Source organism: Lagopus muta, chromosome 1, assembly GCF_023343835.1.
Source record: "Lagopus muta isolate bLagMut1 chromosome 1, bLagMut1 primary, whole genome shotgun sequence".
Lineage (NCBI taxonomy): Eukaryota > Metazoa > Chordata > Aves > Galliformes > Phasianidae > Lagopus > Lagopus muta.
Genome location: NC_064433.1, coordinates 170,141,440 through 170,159,767, shown reverse-complemented (window position 1 = coordinate 170,159,767; position 18,328 = coordinate 170,141,440). Strand labels below are relative to the sequence as shown.

Genomic DNA, 18,328 nt, shown 5'->3' with positions numbered 1-18,328 from the left:
TCCAGTACTCTCATGAATGCTAAAAGGAAACATACGTAATTAGCAGTTACTTTTTTTTTTCTTTTTTCCCCTGAAAATCTTCTGAATTTCTTTAGCAAAATGTTGTGAAATGCAAATCAATTGTGGTATGTTGTCATAATGGAATTTTAAAGGAGATTTAACTTACTACATCTAAACTTTATCAGACCTTTTTCTTCTTCTGTTATTATGCTTCTGTAAAACACAATTTTGGTAAAGAACAGAAATATAAAACAAGAAAAAATATCCCGTGGTTCACACAGAAATAAACTGCAACCCTGGATTAACTGTTATGTTCAGTTGGCCAAAGGGGCCATAAAATTACTTAAACTGATAAACTTACTCATCCAATCTGTTCATCTTCTGTGTACCTAAGCTTTCCTTATCAGTGGACTGTAAACATAGATGATGTAGTTGTCACAGACTCAAGGAGCATGGAAGACTGTATTTTTGGGATAGATCATGTGCTTAAGCAGAAATATCTAGTGTTATGTTAGATGTCCTGAGGTTATCAAAGCTGCCTCTTCATGTATTGTTAAAAAAGGTATAGGTTTCCTGTAGGACATTTATCATAGGTACATCCAAAAAATACTAGATTTTCAAAGACTTCAAAATTTATGTCAGTTTCCACTTTGTAGGCATCTGAGCTGCTTTCTTTTAATGTTGACTTTGATTTAACCATTTCATGACCAAACTTGCTAAATGCCTGAGTTTAGAGTAAGGGATGATAGACAGATACTTCAGTATGGAGATACAATACAAGAATTCTACACATTTCTGTGTTTGAATTCTGCTCTAAAATTATGTTGTAGAGAGAAAATTATCCATCCAAATGCCTAGGTCCATTCAAGTACTTTTGCATGAGGGTCTATAAATCTGTTTAAGGAAAAAATATATTCGCATTTACTGCCTGCACATCTGTTAAGCTCTCCATGTTTACACAAGGAGTGGACCCACGCATAATGCTATGCATTAATCACCATGACTTCATTGAAAATTTCTGGCAAGCAATCATTGAAGTTGATTTAAATCTTTCTTAGTTGCACGAAAATATTGTGGAGAGGGTAAAAAGCAAGGCTTACATCTTAACAAAGGTAGCAGTAATTTATAAAACAATACGCATTCTAGAAGTAGAGTCCTGCAATCTGATACTTATTAACATATTGTATCCACATATATCTATATATTCTTTATTATTCCCAGTACTAGTTGCATTTTCTTGGTGTTGCTAGAACAGTATGATGAATACTCCTATCATGGAGTTAGTGAAAAGAAATAAAGTTTTCAAGTATATTCAAGATCCATAAAGTAAGACAAGCAGTGCAAGAAGAATAAATTAATGTATAACTTGTCTATGAAGCACAAAAAATCCTTCGTAGCACTTCTCAAAAGCACTTACATCCCTGCATAGAGAAGTTTAGTATCATGTGAATCTCTAGGCAAGTCCAGAAGTGGATATTTAGGGATGTCTGAAACAATTCATCCCCCTCTCCACTATTAATGAGCATGTAAGAATTTGGAGATCTCTTGAGAACACTCTTAACTAAGAAGAGTACTAGGTCAGGAATAATGCTGTGTGGGAAAACATTCACCTTCTTGATAAAGGGGAAACTGAAGAAGAAGGAGATAAAAAAGAAAACCAGCCAAAAAAACAAATAAAATAAAACAACCCAGCAACAAGAATAACAGAAAAAACAATCTATAAAAAACCCTCACCGTCTATAGCACCTTTAGTGGGGGATCTACAAGGAAGCAAATTCGTAAAAGCTAGGCCTTATGCATACACTGTTTTATCCTGATCAAGTAAAGAATTTTATCCATACGTAGTGATGATTCCAGTGTAGGGGAATGTATCCCTGCCTTTGGCAGAGGGATTGAAATTAAATGAGCTTTATAGGTTTCTTCCAAGTAAAAGTGTTCTATGATTCTGTGATTCTGTGATCCTTAAGCTATATGATTATGAAGTCCAAATGTGAAATATTTGATTTTTAGAGGAGTAAGCACAATGTCATTTCACTGAAAATGGGACTGAGGCCGAAGAGAATCTCAGGATACTGCCAAAACCCATTTCCATCAGCAAAATCTTGTGATGGTAAGAAAAAATCGGATCACATTTAATATCTTTTTATACTTGAATACTTGTCTTTACATGATTATTTGATACTATCATATAAAATCAGAGTTCTCATTTATAGATATTGCCTAGTAGAAGGAAGTTTTCCATAGCTAATATAAGTGTATTCAAATTGAGCATTCCATGTATCTTTGTAGTTAGTCTGTGTTGAGCAGTAGTTTGTAATAAATGGCCTTCCATGGTCATCATGTGCATTATCCCTTGTGTCTGAAGTTGCATTCCAGCTTTGTCAGGTATTGTCCTCCACTGTACCGTATTTATCACTATTGGCTACGCACTGTTTCACTTTGCTGGCTGTACTAACTTTTATACCTGTTCCATGGAACTTATCAACTTGTATAATTACATTTTGTACACATTTTTTTCTAACAAATTTAGAAGATGATGTGTGTTGCCACCTTTATGACTCCTTCATCTGAAGTGTCTTGCTATGCAGTTTGGATGTGCATTGTGTTCAGTACTAACAATAGTGTACGTTCCCATATATTCTTCATAACAGTTTGTTGACAAAAGCACAACCACATGCTCTACAGATTCCTACAGTCTAATAATTCATACAAGCTACTGGCAGAAAGAAAAGGATAGGGAAAGTATTATTCCAGAGACCAGTAACAATGTATTACTGCTCCAGGCACTGTTTTGAATAAAATAGTTGCAATGCCCATAAGAGAGTAAAAGCATCATGAAAACAAATTTGCCTTAAAAATTGTCCTTTTTTTTTGCTACAGTCATTCCATAAAACTGCCAAGGAGCTTTTTAGCCCCATCTTCTAAGCACCAGAAATGTAGAAACTGTTGTTGGCTTTCTCCTCTGAGTTATACAGCATTCTCTGGTGAATCAAATGCCCAGAGGACTCAGGGGACATTTACTGCGGCTACTGCTCAAACTTAGAACAGATATGGGGAAGTCTATAGGGACCAGTAATATCTGTATATGAGCTACTTTCAAGGCACTTAGGCTTATTTCCACTTTGCATCACTGTCAGCGCACTCAAAGGCAATGCAGGGACTGGATGGGAAATTTGATGGTGCAAAATGTTCTTCCCACTTTTTTACTACATGGGTGTGTTGTTTTCTGTCCTGTTTTTTTTTTTCAGTGGTGATAGATTCTCAAGGATAGGAGACAAGAGTATGTTTCTGCAGTGTGAAACATCTGGCATACTTGGAAAATCTGAATTATCAGCTGCCATGAAGAAAATAAAATTCTTACTAGCAAAAGCTTATTTCACATTTTCTTAGATACAAGGAAAGGCAATTCCAGTCCTTGTTATTCACAGATTTTTCCACAACTCTTTCTTAAAGCTATAACATTTGTTGGCCTTGTTGTACTGACTTATTGCTCCACAGATAATCTCCACATACTTTACACTGCTTGCGTAATCTTCTAATCATGTGAAAGGCAAAATTAATGCAGAAGTTTCCTTAAGAGACTTTTAAAATGTAAAATCGATAGTCTCCATGGAAATGTAGCCCAATACATGGTTTTTCCTCTGAACCTCCTACTCTAGTGACACTTCTAATATGTGCTAATTATGCATATTCAATCTTCTTTTACATAGCAGTAGGCAAATAGAAATTACTGTTTAACTGCTGGAGACCTTAGATCTTTATGGACAACTTATTAAATTCTATGAAATGTATGTATGCTGAAATTCCTTTGGAAGAGAAGCCTGGAAAGTAAAGCTCCTCTTCCTCTTCATTTTTAGAGAAGCAGCTATTAAAATGCAAATTACATGCAGAGGCATTTTAATGGAAAGAAGGACAAACAAAGACTTCTATTGTTTAAAATGTTAATAGTTCTGACATGCTGTAGCTACTCCAGGCTAACCTTTGCTTTGGGAAAATGATTTACTTGGGCACATTCCCAAATTTCAGAGTAAAACTAAATCCTTGTGCCATGTTAGTTTCATCTCAGACTTCAACATTTTTCATTTGCATCCATAAAATCCAAAGATATCTATGTACTTTTCAGATAGAATCAAGAGTGCTGTACATACTCTTTTAGGCATACTAAACTGTGGTCTAGAATCTAACCTTAGCTTATTGATAGGAACATAATAAAAGCATTTAATTTATTAAAAAATCTCTGTACCACAATCTTTATATATGTGAATTGCAGTCAAACACTCAACATGAAACCAGATGCCCCATGGAACCACTAATAACTACTAGGGATCACTGTATAAAACATGCAGTGCTTTCGATACAGTAGATTTTGGAACACACAGGTTTCTCTGAAAATTATAGTCTAGATTAACTACAAGTTTCTGACCACGTTATCTGAATATTCATCTTTATTCATGCTCATAAACATTTGTTTATGCAGCAGCTGCCTTCATTGACTTGTGAAGGGCCTATTCAGCACAGGCAGGAGAGGGATAATCTGTCCATATGAGGCTCTATTATGAATATTAATATTGCTTTGAGAAATGTTAGTCATCTAGATAGAAATAGTTTTCAGGGTTAATTGTTTCTTCAAACAAGTGCCTTGGGGTGCTGAGTTATTTAAACTCATTCCCAAGAAAACAACAGTGTTAGAAGTTGAAGGTAATAGAGGTTCTTTATCCCACTGCACTTTTTCTGGGGAGGAGTTAGTCATATAATTATAATACTGCAGTTACCTAAAAACAGCCCTTACCCTTCTTAAATTGTGCTTTTTTTTTCTATGGTATGTTACATCTTTAAAAGATTAAGCTAAAGGTAAAACCCACTTTGACATATCGGGGTCTATGTGTTAGCTGCACATTCATTCTTATTACCCTTTCACCTTAGGATACTGTGAAAAGGAGGTACTGACTACTTGCTAGGCTGGAGAGCAAAATAACTACTATTACTTCCAGGCATGGAACAGTACCAAAGAACTCCTTGCTTCTCCTCAGCCTTGTAGCATTGATTTCTGAGGAAGTAATGCATGAAACTAATGAGCTTTGTATTAGTTTCTTACTTCTTGATGGCATAAAATTGGGAAAATTTACTGGGGGAGATTTTTTCTTTACATTTAAATGCACTAATTTGTTCAAAGGAAGCATCATTCTGACCAGCTTGCAACACTGGTTAATTTTTTTACAATTCTAATACAAGATACTGGCTTTTAAAAAAAACATTTGTAACATAATTTACCTAGTGAAGGAAAGCACACCTTGCAGTGAAGACTTATATGCTGTTTTGTCATGGGGAAAATCCCATCAAGCTGTTTTTTCTGAGAGCTTACCAACAAGTAAATCAGGCAGACAAGTTTGTTTGTTTAAGTTGTTAAGAAAGGCAGAGGTAGCCCTGCCTCTTCCTGTAGTGGCAAAGTACTCTACTAAGGAACATATAGACAAAAATGCACTGACTCATTCTCTTCCAAAATGCCACTGACAAATAGAGTATAACAAAATCCACGCTGCATTATTAGTTATGTCATCAATGATGCCAAAAGCCTTGTTGGTCTGTTGCTCTTAAAAAAGATGGATGTCTAGGAAAGGTTTCAAAACTGAAGAGAGGCAGCATCTTAACTGGAAGCTCTGGGAGAGGTAAGTATATTAAAAGCTCACCAAAGCATTTCAGAAAGTTGTGCTAGAAATTCTCCATGATGATTTAAATGAATATATCAAGCTTAAATTCTTGCAGTTAAAGCTACCAAGTCTTTTCTTCCACAGTTCCATTTCAGTCAATATTGTTTGTATTTGTCCTGATGTGGTCAGCAATCAGACTGAATTGAATAAATTGAGAAACACAGGAAAGGCCATGGTAGGCAGAGAGAAACAGAGACGCACCTAAGATAGCGCAATACCTAAAATAATGCATTTGATAAGAGTGCAAACACACAGGCAGACATGTAAGGTTGACATTGCTCACACAAAAAATGCCTTTCAATAAACTGCAACTGAAATTTTACTTTGAACTACCAGAACACAAAGTTAATTGTTCCTTTTGAAGAATCCTAGCAAACTTTCTTATTCTTTCTGATGAGAAAAGATTTTGTATGAATTTGCAAGACAAGGTTCTCATCAGTGGTTTGGCATAGAAAAATTACTCTGCATGGGTATTTGAACATAAATAGTCGCTTGAAAAGTTTGGTCAGCACTACTTGCAACGGGTGATACTAGAAAGAGCTCTTTACTTTCACAGCTAACAAAGTAATGCTCCAGAATTGACACTACCTCATTCTAATACATGAAAAAAGTAATTATTAGAGTTAAAGGACCCCTACCTAAAAAATAAAATAAAATAAAATAAAATAAAATAAAATAAAATAAAATAAAATAAAATAAAATAAAATTGCACTGGAAAACAACAACAACAACAACAAAAACAACAAAAAACCACTAAATGGACATTTAGAAGAATCAGAACAATTTCTGCTCTGGAGAAAATGCATACTAAAAGTATTATCAATATTAATGTTTCATGCCGCTATTTAATCTTTTCCCTCGCTGTAGTATGTCAGAAATCCTACTGGTGTGTAGACTTTGGATTTTTAAACATTTCCTGAGTTCTCTACTAATTCTACCAAGTACTGGAGTACACAGATAGATAACATAGTAGATAGATACCATACATTTGTTATAGCAGGTCAATAATTTGTGACAGATTTATGACTCTCAACTATGACTTTCCTCTCAGGAATGCTTGGCAAAACCATAGGGGTCAAAACACTTTTCACTGTATTTTCTTTAGTAATACATTTACCCAGGACCCACGGTAATATCATCCACTCGACGATGGTTGGAGGTGGTCCCTGCATGCTCACGTCTGACCTGTCAATGTGTTGAGATGCAAGCAACAACAGGAACAGAAAAGTCAAGTAGGATGCAGTATGGCAGATAAACTTGATAAATGGCTTTCTGATGAACAGCCCTAAGGGGCTTTTGGGAGCTATCAAGTAGCACACAGAGAAGACTGGGAAAAGGAGTCCTATGACAACGCATGTCAACATCTTCACAGCCCAGTGTCGCCTCCTCCACCCAGGGAACTCGTCATACCAGCGGGATGCAAGCAGCTGCTGGCAGTTGGGCTGGGCAACAAACTGAGGAAAGAAGAAAGGGAGATGGTTAGTTCCCTGTTACCACTGCAAAATTATTTGCATGCTATCTGTGATACAGTCAGTAATATTCAGATAGAAATAGAAGGAAAATTCCTCAGCCTTTTCATGCTCACTAACACCAGCAAGGCAGGGAAGGGTCAGTCTACCATTCCTTTAGTGCAAAAAGTATAGTACGAATCTCCCAAAATTTCACTTGCACGGTAAAGCTTGACTTCCCTATGAGTAAGGTACACAAGGAGTCAAAGGACTGTAAAACACAGATATCTCAAACCTGATGTCAAATTCACAAACACATTCACAAAGAATACTTCTGTTATTTGAACAGCAGCACTTCACTTGCAGAGAATTCCCAGATCATCAGGTGGAAGTCACCAAGAAAACTGAAAGCACAATATTTTTTACTAAAGCAAAAGATATATAAACAGTAGAACTGAATTCCAAAGGGAAAATGAACTATTTCCAGTATGTTCCCTGCTAATTGTCTAAAAAGTAGCTTTACATACTTTTATACTAAACAAAACTCTTACATAATATTTACAATATGAACCAAGCAGTAGCACTCCATATCACTTCACTAATCCTTGTTAGGCTGCATTCCTATCATGTATGATCTTCTATGATCTGTCCATTTTCTGTGATATGATTTCAGTTTTAAAATACAATTCCTAAAATTGAGTTTCAACAAAAATAAATATATCATTAAGTATTTCATATTTTTCAGCTATCTTTTCAAGTAAGCTTTAAGAGTATTCAAGGCTTTTAGGACATATTTTGACATGACCACTAGTTAATGCTTTCTTTTATGAGAGGGACGTACAGTAGCAGCATGCTAGATTTGACATAAAAGATATAGAATTGAAGCAACATATGTATCAAAGACAGCCTGAGCTGATGTACTATTTTTAGTAAAAAAACTGCAAGAATATTTTTCCTTCTCATGTTTTCAACACAAATACCTACATTGTTTTAAATCAGAAGCTGAAGACAATAAAGATGTGAAGGCAATTATTTATCTTAAAATTAATACTTTAAAATAGTTAATTTACATTAAACAATATTTGAGATCTAATTAAATGCACATAGTTTTTGATTTTGCCTGATTTTGATTAATACCAATAAACTATAGAAGACAAGTTCTTTTGGAGATGAATAATAGGTAAGTTCTCAGACAGATTCTGAAACCACTGGGACTCCTACCAGGAGAAAATGCTATTTAGTCTGGACTGAAATGAGAGTCAGCATGCATCTTTCTGTATACGTCTGGATATTGTCAGAAACGTTAACCTGAGCCAAGTTCAGACCTGGTGTACGTTAATGAAATGCCAGTGATCTTAACAGAGACATATTTGCCTTCCAGACACCAGCACTGATGCTGCCCCTGACTGTTGTGAAAGAAAAGATAATCTACTCATACCATAAGCATCTTCACAATAACCTTTAAGAAGACTAACAAAGTTTTCTCTTTTGTCAAGGAAAAAAAAAAATGCATTCACAAGGTTTCTGGGTGCTTATTTCAAGATACAAAAGTCTAGAATAATACTGTATCAGAACAGGCAGTATCTGAGTTGTGTGTTGCCAACTTTTTAATGGGGGTCTCCCTACAAAGAAAGAAAGAAAGAAACAAACAACCCTTACTTGAGTATACATAGATTAGCTCTTTGCTTGACTGGTGGAAAAAATATGACTCTTAGACTAGTTCCTGATTAAAATATTTTCCTCTTGTTTTTACCCCAGAATGTAGCAGATTCATTTTGCTACAGCTGTTTTCTTCTCCTTCTTCGTAATATCCTCTTATTACATAGCATCTCACCTAAAGTATGAGTCTTCCTGAATTTTGCCACTGTCCCTTTCCTCAATTCCTTTGGTCCCCTCTAGTTATTTTGGGGACTGTGGTGATGAATGCAATGGTTAGCTCAAAGGCTAGTAATAAAAGTAGGAGGTGCAGTCCTTGCAAAACATGGCAAAAAAGAATTAATTTCCCTTGGTTTAATGTGGAGGAAAAGAGGGAAGATGAGGGCTTCTTTTTTTTTTTCTTCCCATGTCCAAATAGTGTGCTGTCCTGGGACTGAGTAGACCAAAAATATGCAGAACTATCTCATGCCATGAGGAGATATTTGCTGACAATGCCATCGGGAAGATGCTCCACACTGAGTTGGCAGTAGCTGCTTAATACTAATATTTAGCCAGATTAAAACATTCAACATTAATACAGTAAGGAGGTGTAATGAGTAATTGCAGAATTTCTGAATAGATTTGAAAAATTAACACTCAGATTCCATCATACTTTGACTGCATTGCTGAAGTATGACATATAAAGGAAAACGTTTATTTTTCAGGCACAAGAAATTTTTCAGAACTGAAGGAAATTTTCAAATTCTGGACAATGGACCATCAATTTTTTATATTCAAATTTTTCAATAAATTAGGTTTCATACTTTTCTTAAAATTATGTCCATTACAGATATGACATAACACATTTAGCACTGGTTGGATCCTCTCGCTATAGTGGAAAACTAACTTACACTACGCATTATATGTGACCAGAGTTAGAGTTATCACCTTTAGCTATAGAGGAAGAAAACTGGAATTGTTCTCTAGATGACTTATAGATTAAAAAAAAAAAGCAACATAGGAAGAGATTAATTGGGTGATATGGATCAAGCATGTAAAACACTACGTCAACACTTTATAAGCTGCACAAGCAGTGAGGCAATTTTAGTAGTGCAGGCAGAGGATTATAATAGAACCCACAATACAATGTCTACAGATGATATATTGCATTTCTGGGAGGTCCAGATACAGAGTTTCATGCTGTCACTTTTATCAAATAACACTGTTGGCGAGGTTAGTGAACAATGTCCTGAAGCAACAGAGTAATGTATCTTCACTGCAGCCTTTTCTTTATGGTTCCAAGCTCTGCTGACCGTATAAATACTCTCCAAACTATTCAAGTGTCTTCTTCAGACGTCTGGAAAATTAACCCAAATCTCCTGCTGACTTTTCTTTTAGAGTTATTCTTTTGCACTTCATTTATCAAGGAATTGCATAACATTATTAAAAATGTCCAAATTAGTTTCCACAAAAGCGACTGCTCGCTCCATTTTTTGTGCTGAAGACAGTGTCACCATATGTCACAAAAGATGTTCAGTACTAATAACTATTCTACAGTAGCTGAATAATGAGGGAAGTTCAAATGGGGAACTGTGTCGATGCCAGGAAAATGCACACAGTGATGAACATCAAGGCTTTTTCCTCAGCTGCCCAAAGAGGGGGAGATTGTGACTGCACACTGCACCTCCCTTCTTGTCCTTGTGGGCCTGCTTTCTTCAGAGGAAATCAGGAAAAATGGCATGTTCTCAGAACTTGTCTTCATGTGTTTGAGGAACTCAGGGCTGGAAGTCTTCCTGCGCTGGGAATTCTTCCTGGGCCCCTGGGCCCCACATTGTAAATGGTGCCTATATAGGCTGTCTCAAAGGCATTACTCTACGTTATGTATGGTTATATAGGCCAGCTAAGTTTATCTATAAATACATTTCTTATTACAATTTTTTTTTTGTGATTTACTCACTAAAAAAAAAAATACCCTTAACTTGGGGGGAAAAAAAAGAAAAGAAAAAGAAAAGTAAGTCTCTCCTGTTTGAATTAGATTTATACTCTAGCTACTCTAAACCGTTTCATCATAAAGGACTGGTAGATATGGATGGAAAAAGACTTCATGCTCCAATCAATGAGAATCCTCTGTAAATGAATTGGATCTCATCTGGGAGATTACATGGCAAAGCTAAGAACAAAAATAAGTCTTCTGGTGAACTGGGGATTTTTTTTTTAAATGTATATATGGACATATATAAAAATGGACAAACATTTACCACTAGAAAAAATAGGAATATTCTGTGAAAGTAATTTGGTAGCTCTACACTGCTTATGGCAAAATATTTTCACTTTAATGTACTTTCTCTTCTTCAATTGAAGATACTACATTCTGAGGTGTTCAAAACATCTTTCGTATTGTCAGTATTATGTTGGATGTTATTTGACTTTGACATTGTCTCCATGTAATTAGCAATCAGTGTGTTTATATTTTCACATTACAATGCCTTCCTCTTGCTTCTAGCAGTTTATAATTATGTGAGGGATTTTGCTGCACTGATTATTCCTAGTTGCACATCTTCAGCTCCCTCATAGACTCTGCTTGTCAGAAACAGTGTCAGTGTTCATCCTTTCAGTTGTGCAAGGAACTGGCTCGTCCCTGACAGTGGTGAAAATCAGAAATTATTCATAGAGCAAGCAGAAAAACAATCTAGTATAAATAACAGCAGAGCCAGATTCTGGTTATAGCAGATAAATATATTGCATATTATTTCATTTTACAAGCTTTTTAAATCTGATCTGTAATTTCCCTATAATACATGTCCTATTTTCAATTGAAGTGATGAAGAAATAACATAAGAGATACTGTACCCTGATATATAATTACTTTCAAGAAATAATATTTTTCTAGAAGTACACGTTTTTATACAGTATGTATTAGTCATTGCAAGTCTGTTCTGTCTGTAGCACATCAGAACTTTAAATATTTATTTCACTGTACTAGAAAATACACAAATGTACAAAAATAAACAAAAACTCCAAGCAATTGTAAGGTAGTGCACATTTTTATATTTTACAAAACAATCTACAAAATCTGAGATCTTAATCAAATTATTGTTCTGAAATCAGAAGGTGTTTTGTAAACATGATGTAAACAAAATAATGTGATTAATCACCTATAAATGAAAAGTTATCAAAGAAAAGCAATATTTAAATCCTTTATTTATTTATTTATTTATTTTGCTTTTGGTACAAATGAGTTATGCTGTCACACAGAAAAGTATCCCTGATATCATTTCCTAATGGAAGAATACTAAAGAAAATCTGTTAGGAGGAATTGAGCAGAAATACATAATTAACACCAAGTTTCTTAGTAATACCTTTTATTAAGCCATGGTCCAGGTTTTCTACTCTGCTGTTCCATACAACCATTACAGCTAAGTTTCAGGAAAATGTTAGAACTGAGGTATGCTCTTTTGTCCCACTCATATCACAATGATTGCACAATGATTATAAGCACAAGTCCTTTTTCTTTGTCTAGATCACTTTTTTTTTTTTTTACTTATTATATATATATTCCCAAATACATTATGAAAACCCAAGCTCTTCTAGTTATTTAACTTCAAGTTTAGATGTCAAAATTTTCTCTCTATTGATTCTGAAAAGTATATTTGCTTGGCACTAATGACAGATTCAAGTCCAAATCTCATTAAGCAGCTTCTTCAATTTGGTAGATTTATTTTATTCCTCTGGAGACACCACTACGTATTCTCCTAGGTATCTACCCCCCCTCCAGTTATATTTGTGGACTTAGGCACTTACTCTGTGAGGACAGGTTCAGTAAGACAAATAACACTTAATTATATTTTAAATGCTTTAACTTGGTTGACTGAATAAGTGCTAATTCTCATTTCTAAAAGCTGGGAACTGTTCTTTGGACTCCTTTGGGTGTATATCTGCTATCTGCTTTCTGCCGCAGAGTCTGAGAACCCTGAGTCCTGTGCCAATTACTGTGAATACTCTCAAGTCCATGCTGTTCAAGTCTAGAGCTGACTAGAGAAGGCTGTCATTGTAATCATAATTCCTGCAGGAAAGAAACCACTGGGTCAGATTTCCCTCAACTCTGTCTACAGCTTTGTGATGAAGGGAACTAACCAGTTCACTCAGGATTAGAGCACCAGAGCCAACCAGCTTGGATAACAACAGGGAAATCAGCACCAGATCAGTTTCCTTCAGCAAAACAAATTCACATGATTCCTCCAGAGTCAACAAAAAATTCATGGGGAACAGAATAAAGTGGCAGTGTTTTTTGTACTTCTGGAAACAGATGTAGAATTGTTGGGTTGGAAGAAACCTCTAGAGATCATCCAGTCTAACTGCCTTCTAAAGCAGGTTCCCCATAGCGGTTTGCACAGGAGGGTGACTAGATGAGTCTTGAATACCTCCAGAGAGGGAGACTACTCAACCTGTGTGAGCAGCCTGCACCAATGCTTCATCACTCTCACAAAAAAGTTCTTCCTGGTGTTACTGTGGAACTTTCTGTGTTGGAGTTTCTGCTCATTGCCCCTTGTTCTACTGCGGCACACCACTGAAAAGAGTCTGCTCCCATTGACTTGACTCCCGCTTAGATATTTATAAACAGTGATGAGATCTCCTCTCAGCCTTCTTTTGTCCAAGCTGAACAGCTGCAGGTTTCTCAGCCTTTCCTCATGCAGGAGATGCTCCAGACCCATAACCATCTTTCTGGCTCTCCGTTGGACTCCTTCTAGGAGACCCCTGTCTTTCTTGAACTGAGAAGCCCAGCATTGAGCACACTACACTGGAGTTGGCCTCACCAGGGCAGAACAGATGGTGAGGATCACCTCCCTTGACCTGCCAGCATAGCAGCAATGCACCCCAGGATTCCATTGACCTTCTTGGCCATGATGGTACAATGCTGGCTCATGGCCACTCTGCTGCCTACCAGGACTCCCAGGTCCTTCACTGGGTTCCAATCCAGCAGGTCAGCCCCTAATCCATACTGGTGCATGTAGTTATTCCTCCTCGGGTACACGACTCTACAATTGCTCTTGCTGAACCTCATCACTTTCCTCTCCACCCAACTTATCCTATTGTTTGACTTAGAGTATGAGGAGGAAGAAAAAAGAATAAATGGAAAACATAAAAGTGAAGACTGAAATACTTCACTAAAATAATTAATGAATGTAACTGTACAAAAAATGACATTGCATTTTTTAATTTTAACATTTTAAATTTCCTTTTCACCACAGTGACACAAGCAGATGCTCTCCATTTGACTCACTGATACTTCTCAGTAAAATGAATCAGCACACAGAACATATTAAATACCTAATAAGTCAAGACTTATCTATAATTGCAATGATTCTGATTAATTGCTCAGAAAAGTTAACAGCCATTGAAAATAAAATGCAGTTCTTAGGAACCAGCTGCGCATGAATAGCCCTGTTAGACTTCCCAGTGGTAAAGATAAGTGAATTAGATATTTGTTTTGGAGATGAGCATGTGAATAGATCAAAACTTCAGAACTAAGCTGTTGGCTAAATACTTCCGGTTTCCATTTTGGGCAAGTAAGGCTTACAACACATAAAACATTTTTGGTAGTGAGAAACACTTTTCGAACTCCAGTATGTATCTACAGATACAACACAATATGAACTAGCTGTCATTGTATTGGATTGCTATTTTCACACAGCTAAACGGAGCATAACAATCTAAAAAACAAGGCTAATATTTATCTGCAACCCCCGAGACAGAATGGCCTCATGCAACAGTACGAGGTGGAACTGGAGGTCTAGGGAGTAGCAGAATGGACATGGGAACAATGGTAAGCGAGAAGCTGAATATGACTAAGCCTGTGTCACTAGCACGCCAAGAAAGGTGACAATTCCCAGTCTTTTTGGCTCTTACGAGACTACATCTGGAGTGCAGTGTCCTGTTTTGGGTTACTCACTACTACAGAGGTACAGGCAAACTGGAATGAGCCTAGAAAGGCAAATCCAAGAGGTTGTGGGGCTGGTTCAAGGGATGTACAGGGAGAGAGGAAAGGAACTGACTGTGCTCAGCTTAAAAATGAGAGGAATCCTGGGTTTCACTTGCTGTCTGACACAAATAAATTGGACAAAAGCTTTTATGGACAAAAGCAGGCTTTTCTCAGAAGTACAAAACAAAAGATGAATATGGTTGCAATGCAATAAGAAAAATTCTAGTTATGAAAAAAACATTATTCCCTATCAGAGCAATAAAGCATTGGATGTGAAAGGACACTGCAGAACCTCCATCCTTGGAAGCTGGCTGGGAAGTTTCTTAAGCCACCTGATTTAGCTTTGGCGTTAGTCTGGCTTTGAGCAGGAAGTCAGATCAGATGATCTTGAGAGGTATTTCTGAAGCAAGTATTTTTATGATCCTACGTATAATGAAAAAAAATGTTTAGTAAGAGCCATAGCAGTAGTGTTTACAGGTCGAATTAACTTACATAGGTTTAAATTACTTTCCTAGAAATTGAAAGCATTGTTAAGATCCTTTTCATGGATGCTTATTCCCTTTGAGAAGAGGCAGAGCCTGTTTGCCTGATATCTTTGAACCATATTATTTCCAAATACAAAAAAAAACCATTTCAACTGTTCCAAACATTTGTGCTGTAATTATCTGTGAAACATGTTTAGGTAAAAAAAACATAATTGTCAAAATATTTGCATATTTTTTTGTCCCTTCAACCCTATTACTCTCAAAGTGGTTTTTGGATACCTCTGACAATAATTTTTTTTTTTTTGCACCAATGCTGTTTACAAAATGTCAGCACATATTTATGATATCAAAACTGGTTTTGTGTCCTGTATTAGGAAGGCCTCTAACCATTAAGTGGTCAGCCAGACAGGGCTAATATTTCAGTTAGCTACAATTCCAGTGCAATTGAGTATTCTCAGACCCTGCTTATTTTAACATTTCGTCTACTTTTTCTAGCTGCCGTGTTGCCAAAAGGAAATGTTGCAAATTAATAAACCAACCTATCAAAATTCAAGAGAGTAAGGGAAAGATACCAAAGAGACAAGAAAAGTCGGTTTCCTCTTCAGGGAACACTTGCTCATCTGAGAATTTCTATGGGCCTCACTGGAGACTGACACTCTCCTACTTTGTGCAGTTTGTTGCAGAAACAAAACAAGTAATAGGGACATTCTTAGCTTCATTTTCTCTTTTTGAACATCCTTTCAGATTTGAGCAGGTTATTCAGGAGAAAACTTGTCCTTTTCCAACTTCTTGTCACCATTTTCAGATTCTGCCTGTTTATATGAAGAGAAGCGAGTTTTGGAAAGCTTAATGCTTGTTTGAAGACTTGACTGAATACAGAATGAGGGAGATGACAGAAAAATAAATAAACAGAATCATAACAGTCATTTAAACTGAATAAAGCAATAAACTCCATATTTTCTCTTGAAAGTTTTCTATTAATATGTTGTAGGGAGGTCTGGTTTTTCAGCTTTATTAATAGTAAAGAACTGAATGTATCCAGTCGCTTAGTCTACTTTTCTTTCTCTTCCAATGCTTCAATGTTTTTCATCTTTAAGTTCTCTTGTCTAATTTGGATATGCATTCCCTTGAAAAATCAGATTAATCACCTCGTTTCTGCACAAAGACTGAGTTGAAACTCAACTGAACTTGGTCAGTGACTGTCAGTGTGTTCTGAGACCATTTGCTGGAGAAATATACATTTTGTAATAAATCCACAGCAGATTTATCAATTGTATATCCAGTGTAGCCTTTTCTGCTGACCTTCAGATATGTTTTTCATTGGTTCATTAGCTGTACTATTTACCTTTTTTCCCAGTTTTGCCTTATGTGTGTTCTTAAATGGCAAGCTGACAATCACCATGTGCATCTTCAGTGCTTTAAACACACAATATGAACCTCAGAAGGTTTGCAGAGAGTATAATTGCTCGCTCAAAAGCCATGCTCCTTTACTCTTAAGAGCAGGATGCGGTTCAAGAAAATGTCCTTTCCCTTGTGAAGAGATCTAAGAAATAATGTTCTTCCCCACAATGAGATTTTCTATGACAGCTATTTATTAAATTCTCTGTACTGGGAATTTACTGGAGAAATGATGACGGTTCTTTTTCTTATGAAGTTTTTCTATTTATGGATAAACATTATAGTCTGGTACTTCAAGGAAGTGCTGGAGATACTTTCACTGCATCCATGTGAAAAAATATCATAACACTGCTGGTTTCTTTCAGGGAAAAGGACCAGAACAACTGAAGGAACAAACAAAAAGCTTTCCTTCCTTGAGTTTTTATATATGAATCACTTTTAGGGTACATTCAAAACTTTTTCTCTCAGAGAGTGGTCAGGCACTGGAATGGCCTGCCCGGGGAGGTGGTGGAGTCACTGCCCCTGGCAGTGTTCAAGAGGTGTCTGGATGAGGAGCTGTGAGATAGGGCTTAGTGCTTGTGGTAGCAGTGGTAATGGGAGGGCGGTTGGACTAGATGATCTTATATGTCATTTCCAACCATGTGATTCTATGATTCTATGATTCAGGGTACAACTGAGTGATTTTGAGGGACAGTGACTGAGTTTGAGCCCCAGGTCTCAGTCATCCACAACCGTATTTGCTCTTGCCTAGGTCCAGCTCTGTTCTCTCCATCTGGCTCTATTCAGGGAAAATCTACAACTGTCTGTAGCTAGTTTGCAGACGGTTCCCTTTGTGTCACTTGCTTTCAGGGCTGGGCTATGGTCTGCTCTCCATTAGCCGTACAGAGAAATTCTCAAGCAGGGGTTACTTATATCTATATTTTACAGAATTGTGTAGTGTGTTTCTGTGCTAGATTGGCATTTCTAATACTCATTGCAAGCTTCTAGAAACTGGATAATTCAGAAGACGCTTTTGTTTGGCCAACTTGCACAGATATTTACATGGAGATGGAATAGAACACACTGGCTTATAGTGTCAGTTAGATTTGTGTATATTTTTCAAAAAAATGTGGGACAAAGATCCCATTTGCCAAAAGCTAAAAGTGGAAGAGGCATATTGTGTATGTGAAACGATATAAGGAAACACTCTGTTTCAGTCCCTGTAGGTCAAAGGCATATTCTTCCTTGAGTAATTGTGATTTGTTCATTGTCAGATAAATACACTCTGAAGACTATTGTCACTGCATGACATGTATGCCCCAGCTTCTGCTTCAGCAAGTCAGAAAGTATGTTTCTAAAAACCAGCTGCTCTTTAATCCTTATGAAGGAGTATTTTCCACTACTTATTTTTCACTGTCCTATTGTGTTAAGCAAGTGCATACTGGTCGTACATATGAAGTCATGACTCCCTAAACCAAAATTTATTCAAGAATTAGACCTATATTATAATTAAGAACACAGAAACTTGTGGTAGAGAAAAAGATAACTGAATAAGGAGAAAACAAACAAACAAAAAAATCCACAAAAACATTGAAGATTCTATGTAAAGTAAAATTTAAATTTAGATAGCACATCCTCTTCACATAATCTGTATTTATGCATAACATATAGAATCATAGAATCATTAGGGCTGGA

The 18,328-nt window shown here is 36.4% G+C and overlaps 1 protein-coding gene across 1 annotated transcript in view; it reads right to left on the bottom strand.

The window, feature by feature from the left end:
* Nucleotides 1-18,328, bottom strand: part of TRPC4 (transient receptor potential cation channel subfamily C member 4) — a 142,844-nt gene that overhangs the window by 32,362 nt on the left and 92,154 nt on the right. Inside the window, exon 4 of the mRNA XM_048929110.1 lies at nucleotides 6,826-7,162. Within this exon, the coding sequence (XP_048785067.1) occupies nucleotides 6,826-7,162 (337 nt within the window). The remainder of the gene's footprint in view (nucleotides 1-6,825; nucleotides 7,163-18,328) is intronic.